This window comes from Colobus angolensis, unplaced genomic scaffold, assembly GCF_000951035.1.
Source record: "Colobus angolensis palliatus isolate OR3802 unplaced genomic scaffold, Cang.pa_1.0 Scaffold101, whole genome shotgun sequence".
NCBI classification, from domain to species: Eukaryota; Metazoa; Chordata; class Mammalia; order Primates; family Cercopithecidae; genus Colobus; species Colobus angolensis.
The window spans coordinates 6,275,208-6,292,507 of record NW_012111031.1 but is presented as its reverse complement, the minus strand read 5'-3'; the positions used below and the strand labels follow the sequence as shown (position 1 = coordinate 6,292,507).

At 35.8% G+C, this 17,300-nt stretch overlaps 1 protein-coding gene across 2 annotated transcripts in view; it reads right to left on the bottom strand.

Moving 5' to 3' along the window:
- The window catches only part of ZC3H13 (zinc finger CCCH-type containing 13), a 92,502-nt gene that overhangs the window by 13,588 nt on the left and 61,614 nt on the right, over positions 1 to 17,300 (bottom strand). The window contains exons 9-12 of one of the 2 annotated variants that reach the window (XM_011939935.1): positions 11,703 to 12,013; positions 8,286 to 8,750; positions 3,949 to 4,140; positions 300 to 383 (exon numbers count right to left, since the gene is read on the bottom strand). In XM_011939935.1, coding sequence (XP_011795325.1) covers positions 300 to 383; positions 3,949 to 4,140; positions 8,286 to 8,750; positions 11,703 to 12,013 — 1,052 coding nt within the window. The remainder of the gene's footprint in view (positions 1 to 299; positions 384 to 3,948; positions 4,141 to 8,285; positions 8,751 to 11,702; positions 12,014 to 17,300) is intronic. The other variant, XM_011939943.1, reaches the window with a different exon arrangement.

The following is a 17,300-nucleotide window of genomic DNA, read 5'->3' as shown; positions in this document are numbered from 1 at the left end:
CTATTGGTAAGACAGCATGGTAAATCTTACATTTTATCTGTGTATAGGGTCACACTGGCAACAAATTACAAACCGAGTAGCATATTTAATTTTAACTTAATATCCAAGTAACAATCACCCCTAGACCTTAAATTTTTTAAAGATAATTTTTATTTGCCCTCTAACTACCATGTTTCCTGCTCCCCGTCAACCCCCTTCCCCACTCCCCACTGATCCACCTTTGATCTTTCTCTGCATGCTCCCTACCCTACCTCCAGCCCACTGCTCCAACCCCACTTTCTGCCATCTCTACCCTTCACCTCTGATCTTCTCTGTCCCCCCAGCAGGACCTGAGAACACTGGTGGCAAAGGATAGGGGCAGCAGGAGGTGTAGAACATAGGAGCTGAAGGAAAAAAAAAATTTCCCTCGTAAGTCACACCTCTAATTTCAGGCCAAAATATATACAAATCAAAGTGCAGCTATTATGTGAGGAAAATATAGTGAACAAAACATATGTCAGAATTTGTTGCTGCAATATCAATCTCTTATCATGAACTATAATATTAAGGGTAATGATGTCTAGCAATCTTGAAATAAATGTAAAAAGTGTTTCATATTAGTGATATATATTTGTAATTAATAACCAATTACTAATAAATTAGAAGCTTTACTTAATTATATAAATGACTACTCAGATGAAGAGCTGTTTTCTTAAAATGTTAACTGATAACCTCATCACATTTTATTTAAATTTTTTCCATGTACACACACATCACATAAACAGAGTAAATGAATGCATGCTGCCCAAATACCCTGTTGAGCAGAAAATTAGTCTGGGATAAAAAAACGTATAAGAGGATGGCATGAACTTTTTCAAAGAGATAGCCGTTTTTCAAAGCAACTACTGTAGTCTGATCTAGGCTACTGTGATGTTTCCATTTACATACTATATATCTACTGGTTGTTCGATAAAGATCATATAATAATAAGGCCAACAGGTTGGTAAGTGGAACATCTAACATCAACTCATTAAGCAGAATAATTTTAGGATGTTTCTAGGAAGGGTTCAATATGGTATTTTGGATTTCCCTTCCTAATCACTGATTAAAAAGACAAGATCTATCTGTCTTTACTATTTCAGAGGTTATAGACCCAGATACAAACGATCATAGCATTTTAAAGTGAAATCAAAATGAAATCCTACAGTCGCCTCTCCCCCTTTCTATTTAAAAACAGAAATTATGCTCCAGAGTTGTCTTCCCAATGTCACAGAGATGGTAGATGCATTAGAAGTCAGTTTTCTTAAATGCTTTTACTTTTGATGAAACCAACTTAAAGTGGTTCTTCTGTATCATACTTTGGATTCCTAGAATGCTATCTACCCATCTTTTGTATTGTCTGAATTCCTAGTTTGAAGGAGTCATACCAACATCATAATCATTACAAGATAACCTGAAACAAACTCAATACCATAACTTATAGCAAATCATACTTTAAATTCCTAATTACAGCAATATCAGCAAATAGACTATTCAGACATGCTTTAATGGGAGATATATTTTATTTTCCCAACCAAAATATCAATGCTTTCTTCAAAGGAAAATGCAAAGAATATAAGAGCATCACTTTAGTATGTCTAAACTATCTTCCCCTATCTTTCTCCCAAAATGTGTTATTCAAAGATGTGCTTCTACTTACACATTTCCTTATTTTAATAAACGACATACCAATTCGTTAAAGCTGATAATCTCTGAGTTGCCTAAGTCTCATCATATTCAAGTACCATCAACTTCACTTCTAAAATATTTCTTTGTTCCTTTCTCTGTCCCCACAGATATAGTTATTAACTCAGACCTTGATCAGGTCTTCTTAGATGCCCATGTCATCAACAGTCTAACTAATTGGTATCCTTGTTTTCAATCTTTCCCAACATCCTTAATATGTTTTTGATGAAAATTATTTCTTCCAATGGCTTAAAAGCAGTTATCTTGTAGGCAGTGAAAGGCAATTAAAATCAAATTTTTAGCCTGACTAGGCTAAAGTTAGGTCATTTACTACCTGGCCTATAGTCTTTCATCAGTCCTTTTCTCTGGCTTCTTTTCTACCTTGCCAATTATAGCATACTCTGACTCCAATCTTGTAACATAATTCCTTACTACTCCGAAGCACATGTTTCTTTCAGTCCTGGTGTCTATACATGCTGTACCCTCTCCCTGTAAAGTGCTCCTTCTATAGTTTCCTTTTATCCTTCAGGCCCTAATTCAGATGTCACTTCTTTAGGCAGCTTTCTTGGAATTGCTCAGAATTGAGTTTGCTCCTTTGTCTTCTCACAGAACTTTTATATAGAATAGTAGCATTCATCCTACTTTGCTTTTTTGGATGGGGAGTTCTTCCCTCTCCCCATTAAATTCTACAAGGATAAGAATTATTGTACCTCAAGTGCCTAGCAAAGTGCCTAACATGGGTACTCAACAAATATTTGTAAAATATTCATTAGCCTCCAAAATATATTTTTATTTCAATCATATATCTGATAATTATTGAAGTAGTTACAGTAAAATTAAAATAGACAACTGAACTCAGAAGACCTGAGTTTGAATTCCAGCTATGGAACCTACTTCTCTATAATATTGTAATCTTACTACTCTTAGATCTAATCCCCAAAACTCTGAAAACATGAATTGTTTTATCACACCTACACTTACAAGGATATTGTAAAGATTAAGTCAGAATATATGTAAAGCAATTATCAGAGTTCTTGGCACCTAGCAGAAGATCAATACATGTGGCTGAACTAACCATAAGATTGAAACCAAATGGTACTACTGAATTCAGGCATGAGATGAGAAAAATCTGAGCAAGGATATGAAAATAGAAAAAAAGGAAAAAAGAGATTTTAAAAAAAGCATCATCAGTTCTAAAAGTCCCAGGAAAGAAATAATTTCAGATATCAAAACAGAACATAGAAACTCCAGCCCTATCTGTAACTAAGGAAATTCTACATATCTTTTAACCAAAATGCATTAGGCTTACCATACAAACTCAACCCAATCAATTCTCCTACTTCTGATCCTATCTATGCTCCCAAAAGTAGACGATGCCTTAGAAACTTTATTCTTCTTCTACTATTAACCAATCAAGATATAATATTACCTTTTTGATTCAGCCCATAATAAAGTATCAATATTCAATTCTCTGGGCCATCAAGTTTCATGCTATATTAATCTAGGCATTATAGTGAACCTTACTTCAGCCAAGGTTAGTAAGACCTTCATAAAATTTTTAATGCCCGAATAAGTACAGAAACAAAAGCTTGCCAAATTGCCAAAGAAAGTATTTACAACCCTTCTTAAAAGTGCTTCCTAATCTTGCTTCAAAATTGATTTAAGAGATCATCTGATAGATAAACAGAAAAGGTTTTAGCTTAAGACATATAAGAATGCAAAATTAGCTAAAGCAAATATCGTATCTTCTCAGGATAGAATACAAATAAAATATTTCTCTAAACAATCCCTAGCCCTATCATTTTTTTAATTTATTTTTATTTTTTTATTGCTCCTCTCTGAAAGTCCTTATAAAATTCTATTGATCACAGCGAATGAGTGAGTAGCCAGGATACTCAGATGTGAAGTTTAGGTATTTCTTGAATCAGAATTGCCTGGAATGGAACCCAACCATCTACATTCTTTAAAGATTTGTAAGCTATTTGGTTAAGATGAGAGACACACAGCAGGGCACCCAAGTTTTTGCACTTTGTTGCCAGTAGGTACTGGTCACTAGCTATTGACATAATCCCTCCCAAACCATGTGAACAAAGATTATATGAGTATATATAATAGTTTCAAGTGTGTCATCAAGCACAAGCCTTAAAATATATTTTATATTAAAAAGTAAATTGGTAACTGTTTTAAAAAACAATTCACCCAATTGATATTGTTCACTATTTAATAAAATTCTGTTTGACAAACCTCTCTCTCTGTTGTCGCGACGGTCTCGCTCTCCGTGTCTTCTCTCAAAGGAAGAATCCCTTGCTTGATCTCTGCTGTCTCTTTCAGGATATCGGTCTCTTTCAGGATAGCTACTTCGAGTTTCCCAGCTGTCATGATAGTTGCTATTACTACTGTGACTATCAATTTGAGAACCTCTTGAGCCTCGACTTCCTAAACAAAGGACAGTCACACAAATGTTTACCACATACACTTTATTCAACAAATTTCATCAGTCACAATCTTTCCTCCTAAAAACCACTAATATATATATTTAATATTCCAAAGTGTGGTAATCACTCCTGAAAAGAGTATCAAGCAATGAATCAGAACAACCAAGGTGTCCAATGACTGACCTGAGTAGACAAAGTCCCAGTTTTCTCTATCTATATAAAAGTCATACGATAAAATCATAAAACTATAAGATTCATTAAAGTTAACCTGTCCCCCCCGCCAAAAAAAACACTATGTCTTCATATCTAATTCACAGATATATAAAAATAATGAAAAAAAAATGGGCATATATTATTGCTTAAATACAGTTTAGAGTGAAAACATTCCAACATAGAACACCAAGGTTAATGACATTAAATTGCATGTGAAAATTTTCATTAACATATGTGGGAAACAAACGTTCACAGTGGTTTTGTTCGAAACAGCCAAAACCTGCAAAGTACACTAATGTCTTTCAATGGGTGAACAATTAAACAAACGGTGGCACGTGCACGCCATGGAATACTATTTGGCAATAAAAATAAATGACTGATACATGCAACAACTTGGATGAACCCCAAGAAAAAATTATGCTGAGTGAAAAAGTCAATCTCAACAGGACACATACAGCATTATTCCATTTATGAGACAATTACAGGATAAAGGACACATAAGCGGTTGCCAGGGGTCGGGGCCGGGGGCCAGGCGAGAATTGGTGCTATAAGGGGGTAATAAAAGGCAACCTTAGGATATTATAGATGAGTATCTTGACTGTGGAAATAGGCTACACATATGATAAAACTGCATAAAGCTACATACAGACACACACCCAAGTGCATGTATACTGGTGAAATCTGAATAAACTCTATGGATTGTACCAATGTCAGTTGTTTGGTTTTGATACTATACTACAGGTAGGATGTTAGATGTTAACACTGGAGAAGTTGGGAGAAAGATAAACAAAGTTTCCCTGTACATTTATTTGCAATCTCCTGTGAATTCCTAATTACTTCAAAACAAAATGAAATTTAAAAAAAAAAAAACACCTTTTTTGAGCAGGGAGGGTTAGGAGTAGAGAAAGAAGCAGTCCTGGGGCTGTGATAATTTAGGAATATCTGGCAAAAACCGACAGAAACTCTGAGGGCCCTGCCCTTAACGTCATAGAATTACCACAAATCAATCTTGATAGAGATGAGTTCATTCCAAACTTAAAAGAACATATGACAAACTAACCCACCCAAAGTCAGAATCAACAAGCACTTCCCCAAGATTTAAAAAACAAACAAAAACACAAAGAATATAAATGTAACAGGCTTTTGAGACCTAAAAGAATTGCAGCATGATTCTATGGGTATTTTAATAATCAAAATAGATATGAAAAATATTTTAATAATTAAAGACCAGGAAGAAAAAATGTAAAACATTTTTAAAGACTACAAAAAGGCTACATATAACATCTAGGAATGAATGGGTTAACCATCAAATCAGATGCATCTAAGAAAGAACTGGTAAACTAGAAGTTAAGCCTGAGAATATGACCTAGAGGCAAAACAGATAAAGAGATGAAAAATTTGAAAGTTAAGAATGAAAGAAGATACGAGGAGATTTACTGTGTCTAAAACTATATGTTGTTTAGAGTTACATTAAAAAAAAAAAAAAAAGCCTGAAAGGATGGAAAAAGATATATCAAACAAATACTAACCAAAAGACAGCTGCCAGCAAAACAATCTTCAAGAAAAATGCAGGCTGAATGCCCTTTATCTGAAACGCTTGGGACCACAGGTGTTTTGGATTTTGGAATATTTGCATTCTATTGATTCAGCATCCCTAATCTGAAACACTGGAAATCCAAAATACTCCAATAAGCATTTCCTCTGAGTGTTATGTCAGCTCTCAAAATGGCTAGATTTTATCAGAGCTGCTAGTGGCTATAGTTGAAAAAAAAAAAAAGAAAGAAAGAAAATACATTAAAAAGTTTGAGATTTTGGAGAATTTCAGATTAGGGATGCTCAACCTGAACCTGGCATAAACAGTCATTCTATAATGAATAAAGAAATAAATAACTCATCTTATGTGTACCTAAGAGCAAAGCCTCAAAGTAGTCAAACAAAAAAATGATCAAACTATAAGAAGAAATGAACAAATCTACAAATTCCACAATGATAGTGGAAGACTTAACTCACCTCTCTGTAATGACAGAACAAGCAGACTAAGAAAAATTACATGTAGATTTGAAAGTGTAGTTAAACGAACTTTATCTTAGAGAAACACTCTGCATTCAACAATTACAAATGCAACTCCCTTGAAAGCCTATGTAGAACACTTACAAAAACAGACCACTGAGCCACAAAATAAGAGTTAACAAATACATTTCCCAAAGAACTGACTTTCAACAGAGTATTTTCTGACAATTAAAATGGGGCGAGAGAACTTAATCCTTAACGCAATAAAAAGCATCTGCAAAAAATCCACAAACACCATACTTAGTAATAAAATGCCAGCAACAATCCTTTAAAATCTGAAACAAAGCAAAGCCCACTCTACTTATATTTAACACTGTATTGATAAAGATGCTCAGCAGGTTACTGATAGAAAATTAATAATCAGAAAAGAGCCAAATCAGTCTGTTCCTAGGAACATTTGTTAAGACAATCTAATTAGATCAAGAAAATACAGCAACATCATTTAAATGTAAGATTAATATACAAATGCCAATTACCATTTCCATGTACCAACAGAGCATTAGAAAATGCAATGTTTTAAAAGACACCATTTAGTGACATACATACACAGTTATTCACTAAAGCATTGTTTGAAAGAGATAAAGATTGGAAAACCAAAATACCCAGTAATGCAGCACTTGCTGACTTTATGGTATATTCTACAATAGACAACATGTGCCAAAAGAAGAAAAGAGCTGTTTACCACAAAGAAAGACATGAAAGATATTTTTACTGGTTGAAAACAGTAGGATATAAAACAGTACATAGTTTTTTCCAGTGTTTTTAAAAATTATTTGCGTAAATCCAGAGGGGAAATCAAATGGATATTTATTTGCTTGAGTAAAATGTTTTTTGGGAAGAATATATACAAAGCTGGCAAAAGAGTGGTCAGGGTACAAGGGAGGCTTTTCACTATATATCCTTTTATACATTCAAAATTTTGAACCATGTAAATGCATAATTAAAAAATTTTTTTATCTTACAAAATGTAAAAGCACTATTTACAATGGCAACAAAAATAGAGGATACCCAGGGAAAAAAAATCTAAAAAATATTGGAAATATTATAAATTAAGTTGATGCATTTGAAATAAAAATCCAACAATTTTTTATGAAATTAAAAACTGTTTTCTAAAATTGACATGAAAAAGTAAAAGGTCAGGAAAACACAAGGCAGCTCAAAGAAGCTAAAGGACCCTCAACACAAATATGAAGCTGTAATACTGACCAAGGATTGACTAACAGACCAATGGAAAGAATAAAAGTGATCAAAGTTCTGCAGCAGTGTTTGGGGAGAGGGGAGAAAAGCAGGTGGAGGTAAAGAGAGGTCATGATAATTAAGTCTCAGCAGTTTGGAAATAGTTACAATATATTTAAGTCATTTGGGTGATGGCAAATACTTTTTATGAAAAGAAAAATGGCTCAAGATAATGTCATGTGGCAGTTTGACAGGGTCTGAAGCAAGTACAAATACTGAAGAATACACAAATCAGTCATTTCTGATGCCAACAATTTTGAAAACCCACCACTTTAATTCTACTTTAATTTAATGAACATTTTATCATATTTATACCTATTTAAAAGAAAGTAACTTCCTTGTGATTCTACTTTCCTGTCTGATAGTGATTTTCTTAGTGTTCTACATTAATCAAGATGACGGGCATGACTGGATATAATTGGGGGGGTCTAGCTCAAGCTCCATTTACCTTCTGCTATTTTAATTAGTAATTCCAATTAGGAATTTATAAGGAAGACTATAAGTTCAATTAATTAAAAATTACTGTGACAAAATGATAACGAATGTAAGAAACAACATATTAGAAATCTTAGGAGATGTTATACTTTCTATATAAGACATAGTTCATTGACAAGTCAAAAACCTTACCCTTTTCAGGTAACTCAGGAACTCTCCCCCTACTTCTGCCCATTCGGTCATTTCTAATTTCACTTCGAGACTCATTTCTGGACTCATTCCTTATTTCAGTACGAGAACTTTCTTCTCTCAAATGGTTTCGGCCATAACTCCGGGATTCTTCTGGATATGCATCCTCCTTTCGATGAGTATCTCGACCTTCACGGTCCCTGTAGTCATGGGCATCACGAGTGGACCGAGAATCTCTGGGATCACGGCTCTCTTTGGTATCTCTGCTATAATCCCTCATCTCTCTTGAGTCCCGAATGTCTCTGGAGTCTCTTAGTTCCCTTCGATCCCTAGTATCTCTGGCATCTCTCCGATCCCGACCATCTCGAGGTTCTCTGTCATCTCTGTGGTCTCTAGAAGAGCTCTGATCCTGTTCATACTCTCGTTCTTCTCTTGAGTCCTTTTCTCTGTCTCGTTTGCCCCTAGTATCTATAATGCAATTTTGGAAATCGACTGTAATTGCCTTTACAAAGTTTCAGGAAACTAGACAACATATTTAATACAAAACTTTAAAAATTTTATTACAATGACAATTCATGTTCTTTGCAAAAAATAAGAAGCTAAAATCCCAAAGATAATTAACACTTGATAACAATGTTCTTCATTAAACTCTGAACATGAATTTCCTCTGTCCCGACTTACCTATACTTACAGATCCTAAACAACTGAAACAAATAAGTTGATCTCCTATCATTGATGGCTTACTTTTTAGAAACCACTTTTAAATACAAAGACACTTCAGTTACTTTAATCTTTTCTGTCAACTATTAAGCTAGGCTAAACTAGACCGTATGTGACCTCCTCAAAAGTACTTAAGTACTTGAGGGTAGCCTATGGTGAGTAAGCTAGCTGGTTAAGTGATACTGTTATTCACTCTCTTTTCCTGCACTCTTTAATGGCATAACACTCATGTATGCAAGTCTTTAAAGCTTTCTTAGAGCACTTTCTAGCTGGGTGTGGTGGCATGTACCTACAGTGCCAGCTACTTGGAAGGCTGAGGTAGGAGGATTGCTTGAATACAGGAATTCGAGTTTAGCCTAAGCAACATAGTAAGATGAGACTTTTTCTCTTTAAAACGAACAAACAAAAAAGCATTTCATAGAAAAAAAAAAATACTTTCACTTTTTAAAAGCTGGACTGAATCATACTAACTATCTGAAAAAACCATGTCATTTTATAATAAAGAAATAGAGACCCAAAACTTAAATGGCTTAGTCAATCCCATAATTTGGAAAGATTAGAAACCACTCTTTACATATATTTAGAAAGGGCATAAACTGATTATAACAAATCTGATACGAAGCCAAAGAATTAACAAGAGAACCTCAAAGAATAAATTCTGCCCTTTTTATCAGATTCTTCTGCAAGTTGCTCTTATACTCTGGAATTGCCCTAGTCTGAGGCTATTTTGGCAACTCTAGCAGCCTCATGCCCAAAACATTAGAAGTTTACCTCCTTTTCTCTTTGTCTAGTGGCTAGGCCCACAGACTTTCTCATGGACCCAAACATCTTATAACCACAAGGCCCTCAGACCCTCATCAATAAACCTATCTCCCCCACCAATTCCTTGGTCCATATATCCGTATCCACAAATCCCATTTAAGGACAAAGGCAAGAGGCAAAGATCTGACCTATCTCCATCCCTTTCTGTAAATATCTTTCACTTCTACTCCTCCCCCAATACCAGCTGTGCCTGAAAATGTGTTCACTTAGTGCCAGATCTTTTTCTCATGATGCGCCCATCTGTCTTTACAAATACATCTAGGTACTGTATTTTGTTCTTTACCTACCTCCCTATCCTTCCACCGAAATTATCCTTATTTCAGAAAATGACATCTAAATAGACAGGAACAATTTTTTAAGTACTTACAAAGAAGTTAAAACAATTATGGTTTGTTACGAGAAGAATCCCTTAATACAAGCATTCCTATGAGACTCAATTGCTTACTATTTTCCCTTCATTAGTATGTTTAATAATGTTAATGGAGTTTTCATTCAATAAGAAGTCATTAAATATGTACTCTATTCCTGATCAACTCTAGTTGTTAAATATCTTATTAAAATTTATAGAAAGGTACAACATAAGAGAATTTTTCCATCTTACCAGCGTTCCATAAATACTGCTGTGCTGACCTAGTCCCAAAATCATACACACACACACACACAAAATTCTATCAAATAGGTGCTTTCCCCAGTCCCTGCCTATTTTCTTGAATATCATTCTCAACCGCCATTTTATTGAACAAAAGAACCTGATTAATTATTGCTTGCACTGTTGATATGAAGAGAATACTAAATTCAACATGTTTCATAGGAGACTGCTGTACTCCACTCACACAGAGGCGCTTAAAAGGCAAATTAAATATAAATGTTGTTGCAAGTAAGCATTTCCTGAGTACTTACTATGTTAAAAAATGAACACAGGAGAAGTTAGAAAATAGACTTAGTTAAATCTACAAAGACGAGAAGCTTAGACAAGAAGTAAAGAAAGAGATGAGAGCTATTAAACAGGCTTTATTGCCAGGTAACAATAAAATCTCAGCCTGAATAGGGAGTAGCAAATCCAAAGTTAACTTAATTCTCAGGGATACAGAAAGGAAAACCGCTTTGCTTACTTCTTTACTATGACCTAGAAATTTGACGAGTTGGTTTGCAATGACCTTCTGCAATTCCCCCCAGCCTTCACTCCTTTATCAAAACACTTCTGATGCTTTCAAACTATGCTCCCTGATTTGTTGCTTTTCTTCCCTTCACCTCGTTTTCAAAAGACATTAACTCAGCAATTGAAAAGGATGCTCTAAGGATCCGATGGCCAAAAATTTCTAGAACTTGAGAGTACTTACTCAGCAGAACATCTTTTATTATTATTTTTGAGATGGAATCTTGCACTGTTGCCCAGGCTGGAGTACGGTGGTGCAATCTTGGCTCAATGCAACCTCCGCCTCCCGGGTTCAAGCAATTCTCCTGCCTCAGCCTCCCGAGTAGCTGGGACTACAGGTGCATGCCACCATGCCCAGCTAATTTTTTGCATTTTCGTAGGTACGGGGTCTCACTCTATTAGCCAGGATGGTCTCGATCTCCTGACCTCGTGATCTACCCACCTTGGCCTCCCAAACTGTTGGGATTACAGGCATGAGGCACCGTGCCCGGCTAGAACATCTTAACTGAAGAAAGCACCAGCTTAGCATACCTGTAAATACCAACTTGTATATACTAATAGCTTACATTCCCATGTTGTTAAGCATCTCCGATTGCCCTCAAGAATTCTAGTCTGTGTGTTACAGAAGACTTAACACAGCAAAGTCCTCCTCCATTTCTTATTACAACAATGAAGCTGGATATCCAATTTTTCAATTAAAAAAATCAAAGTAAAGTACACACCTTCCCTCCTTTCATGACGTCGATCATGAGACTGTGAAGTTCGTTCATGATCATGTCTTCCTTTCTCTCGCATTGGAGAGCGATGCCTTGGAGGACTCTGCTTTCTCTGAGGAGACGACAAAGAATGTGAAGGATAAGGAGAGGCAGAGCGTCGTAAAGGTGGAGTTAGTGTCCGCTGATAAGATGGTGAAGGAGTTCTTTTTCGACGAGGAGAAGGAGAATGTCTTTGAATAGATGATCCCGATTGTGAGGAAGATGAGTGATGTCTAGAAGATATAGGAGAATGATGCTGTCCTGCTGGGGAAGTAGACCTACAAGGAAAAACAGTAACAATAAAACATGTATTCCAGAACTTCATTTCTAGCCAAAGGAAAATCTTTAAAAACAAAAAAGTGAATGTAAAAGTATAGATAATAACTCCAGGATAAATTTTAATTCACAATGCTGTAAAATTATAAGTAAGTCACTTTTTAAAGACGTGACTTAACTTTAAGTCAACTAGAAGCAACAGTTCAAGCACAGATACGCGGTGCTTTTCTCCCAGGCTTTAGTGCCAAAGTACACTGCATCTTACAAAACATACACCATCTACCCTAACTTAAAGTATGGAATTCACTCTGATAATCTGACAGTGTGAACAAGTACTTGGAGGGAGAAAACCCACAAACTACGGCAAAACATACTACTGAGATCTAGATAGAAAGTGGCTGTGAGAATGCCTGTAAATTTATGGCTATGGGAAAAGGGGAGCTAGCATCAGCTAAGACAAACAAAAAGTCCACGTTGCTTGGGTTGACATTTAGGATTATGAAAGAATCCTAGAGTTAAGGAAAGGATAACAAAATATATACTGTCTTTAACTTAAGTAATCTGCCTCACTGTGGGCAGCACAAACTGAGAGTTAGTTCATAGTTCGTGGTTCAACTAACGCCTCCTCTATTCCCTGCAAATCATTTTCTTTCACTGCTACCAGAGAAACAACACATAACCTCATGAAACAGATGTGATCATTGAGTACATCTGAATCACTCCTAGAGTCTATTATGCCTGGGTCTTGTCCACACTTTTGTGCAATAACTAAGCAGCAGCAGCAAATAATGTTTAAAAAATAACATTCTAGACATGCCTAGAGAAATATCATACTCCTCAAAGCAATCATCTCAAGAGCTAAAAGCTTATTCAAAAAAATTCTGATTTTTTTAGTCAAAATATTTCTGTAATTATCTTCAGTGTCTATGATAAATATTTTTTAGTAAGTACAATGATGGCACAAATCATTACTAATTCTAAACCAGTTTCTCAACCCTAGCGCTACTGACATTTTGTACTGGGTAACTCTTTGGAGGAAGGGGAGTGTCTTGCACAAGACATACAGGATGTTTAACAGCATCCCTGGCCTCAACTCACTAGATGCCAGTAGCAGCTCTCCCATTCGAAGGTATGACAATAAAAAATTACTCCAGACATTGACAAATGTCCTCTACCAGGCAAAATCACCTCCAGTTGAGAACCACTACCTTAAACTATGTTGTTTATAAATGATGCCTTAGTAAACCTTCCATCAAAAAAAGGTTTCAATCTATAAACTACTTATAGTTTATAGTTATTTATATCCTACTACTCAAGGTCATGGCCAAGGTGTGATTTTTCACAAAAAAATATATAACTTTTGGCATAAATGGGTTAATGGGGTCATGGAATGCCCAGATATCTGGCTAAACGTTATTTCTGGGCACATCTGTGAGGTATTCCTAAAAGAGTCTGGCATTTGAATCAGTAAACTGAGTAAGTCAGGAAACCGATCTAATATATTAGGAAGAATTTGCAGAAAAGAATTTAGGCAAATAAAAATACCTTTGGGTAACGGTTGACTGAAATAAAAAGTCTGCTAACTAGAACACTACACTCACCTAAACATTAAGTTTTCTGTGACTTGATTAAAGCTTTATGCTTTAATAAAATAGTGATTTCTTTCTAACATAAAAAGGTAAGCCATAAGCCACTAAAATTTAATTGACTCTAAATAGAAATTTATTAACTTAACAGATAACATGAGTGGAAATACTCAATGGGTCTTCGCCAAATTTGGAAAACCATTTATGATTAACGCCCATTTAAATGCATCCTACTGAACAGAAAAATCACTGCAAGAGTAAAAATTAGAGTCAGTATTGTCTGGTGCTTTTCAATTTCAATTTCAACTTCATTAGGTTCTAGTTAATTTTTTTTATTTTTTATTTTTTGGGGGACAAGGTCTCGCTTTGTCACCCAGGCTAGAGTATAGTGGCATGATCATGGCTCACTGCACTCTTGGCTTCCTGGGCTCAAGTGATCCTCCTGCCTCAGCCTCCTGAGCAGCTGGGACTACAGGCATATGCCACCACACTCAGCTAACTTGTTTTATTTTTATGGAGATGAGGTCTCACTATGCTGCCCTGGTTGGTCTTGAACTCCTGGGCTCAAGCAATCATCCTGCCTTAGCCTCCTAAAGTGCTGGGATTATAGGCATGAGCCACCACGCTTGACAGTTCTCGTCAATTTAAAAAACTAAAGAATGGTTCTCCACTGAACTGATACTTTGGTTACTTGAGTTTATTTCTGGGGTATACGTAAAATTGTTTCAAGAATGTCTACAATAGCCTTATTAGTTCATAAAACTTAAAAAGATAAAATAGTTCATATATACTATCTTTAAAAAACACATTAGGATCCAATCATGTTTCTATTTAACTTGATGTCTATAGCATGGAAGAAAAAACTTTAAACAGGATAATCAAGCTATCATATTAAGGTCAGAACACTAATGTGTTGTCAAATAATGGCTTCAACTTTTAAACTATATTTTCTTCTTACGCAACCTTCACCTATCTCCATTCTGCACATATAAAAGGTATGATTCTAAGTAACGAAACTGTCTTGAAATCTGGTGAAAATTAACAGTACTTTGGCTATAGACTATTACAGAGCTATAGTAAAGTACATTTCCACTTAGAATAGAAGTAACTTCAGATTAATTAGTCGTATGATTTATAATTGGCTGGTTTTTTATCTGAGGAAAAAAAATAAGTGAAATTTGAAATTCAAATAAAGAAAAAAGGAAAGTTTATTTAATGAAGAGAAGCTTAATATTTTAAAACAAAAATCTATATAATGTAAGCAAGAGCACTGTGATTTATTGTATAGAGGGAAAGTTGATCTTTAGTCTGACTAGATTCCAATAAAACACTTTTTAGTGCTGCTATAATTAGGACATGATGTGGTGTGGAATGAGAATATTCAGGGTATATTTCATTGTGGGAAAAAATGTGAAAATTAAGAAATTTAAAAATAAAAACTCCTCTCATTCAAGACGCAAGTAATTTCACCTGCAAACTAATAGGCTTACCCCAGACTTACTTAAAAATATTAACACCAATTTTTCTCTCAAAAAATGGTTTCTATTTCTCAAATATGAAAATATGCTTACATAATGCAACTAACATTCCTATTTTAACCTTTAAAATCATGTAAAATGTGGCCGGGCGCGGTGGCTCAAGCCTGTAATCCCAGCACTTTGGGAGGCCGAGATGGGCGGATCACGAGGTCAGCAGATCGAGACCATCCTGGCTAACATGGTGAAACCCCGTCTCTACCAAAAAATACAAAAAACTAGCCGGGCGAGGTGGCGGGCGCCTGTAATCCCAGCTACTCAGGAGGCTGAGGCAGGAGAATGGCGTGAACCCAGGAGGCGGAGCTTGCAGTGAGCTGAGATCCGGCCACTGCACTCCAGCCTGGGCGACAGAGCGAGACTCCGTGAAAAAAAAAAAAAAAAAAAAAAATCATGTAAAATGTATACATTTTCAAAAACCAAAGGTAATATGGGCACTACCAAAATCAACTCTGTTTTCAGTGATAAAATATAATACAACATAATACACATTTCACAAGTAGAAACATTTAGGTTCTATTACTTTACATATGAAGTTTATACTTATTAAATCACTTTAATTCACTCAACAAATATTAAGTGAGCACATACTAACCTCTAAGTATTATTTTTGGCAATGAGGATATAAAAATGAAGAGAACAAAACCACTAACATGATAATAGTAATGACATTAATAATAGCAAGTAACATATATTGCTACTACGTGCATGACACTATTTTAAGTGCTTGTCATATATTAACTCACTTAATCTTTATGACAATCTAATAAGGCAATTGAATGTGATGGTTAATTTTATGTGTCAATCCATTTATGCCTAGTGTTCCATTATTGGAACACTAAGCTTGTGGGAGTTATTTATATCCTACTGCTCAACGTCATGGCCAAGGTCTGATTTTTCACAAAAAAATTCGCAACTTCTGGCACAAATGGGTTAACTGGGTCATGGAATGCCCAGCTATCTGGCTAAATGTGATTTCTGGGCACATCTGTGAGGGCTTCCTAAAACAGTCTAGCATTTGAATCAGTAAACTGAGTAAAGCAGATGGCCCTGACCAATGTGTGTATCATCCCATCTACTGAGGGCCTGAACAGAACAAAAAGGTGAAGGAAGGTTACATTTTCTGTTTGCCTGACTGCTTGAGCTGAATGTTGATCTGCCCTTGCTTATCAGGTCTTATACGCTGACTGGAGTCAGCTTTCTACCTCTCACACTTCTGAATTACACCACCAGTTTTTCTGGGTCTCCAGCCTGTAGTCAGATCATAGGGCTTTACAGCCTCCATAATTGCATGAGCCAATTCCTTAAGTAAATCTCATTCTAGACATATCTTCTATTGGTTCAGTTTCTCTGGAAAACCTTGACTAATACCTCGAGGGAGGACTGGAAACCAGTCTCTCTAGTAACAGAGTCTATGGTCTAGGGAGCAAACCAACAATGACAAAGCAAGACAATTTCTGCTAATTAATGTAACAAAGTTTATACAAAAGGACAACAAACAGAACTGTTAGGTCCAAAACAACCACAAAAAGTATGTGCTTTTTATTCTTGGAGCTTAAAAACAATCTACATGTGTGTGGCAGGAATACCAGCTATTTGTCTTTTTCTAACCCTTGATCACAAAACACAAAAAGTACATCAGGGTGACTACTTTAGGTTGCTTGGTAAGGAAAGGACCTTTACTGGAGGATATATTTGAGCCAAGTGCTGAAGATCTGAGGGAAGAGCTTTAGGATCAATAAGCACAAAGGAGGCAGGAGGGATCTTGATGTATAAGAATAGAAAGAAGCCAAGTGGAACCACAATTTATGAGAGAATAGAGTCTCATGAGAGAATCAGAAAGCAGGCAGAGCCAGATATGGGCCACAGGTCATGGTAAAAGTCTGGATTTTATTCTAAGCATGAGAGAAAGCACTGGAGAGTGTTAGGCAGGTAAGTGCCATTTAAAATATAACAAGATCTTACTTGTCTAAATAAATTTGTAAGATGAAAAAAGAAAATGCTTCTGTGTGATTTATTTTACACCTAGTAGCCTGCTATTCTTTTGCAGCAGGGTAAATACTCCCTGGAAAGGGAATCACTTTTTTTTTTTGGAGACGGAGTCTAGCTCTGTCGCCCAGGCTGGAGTGCAGTGGCGCGATCTCGGCTCACTGCAAGCTCCGCCTCCCGGG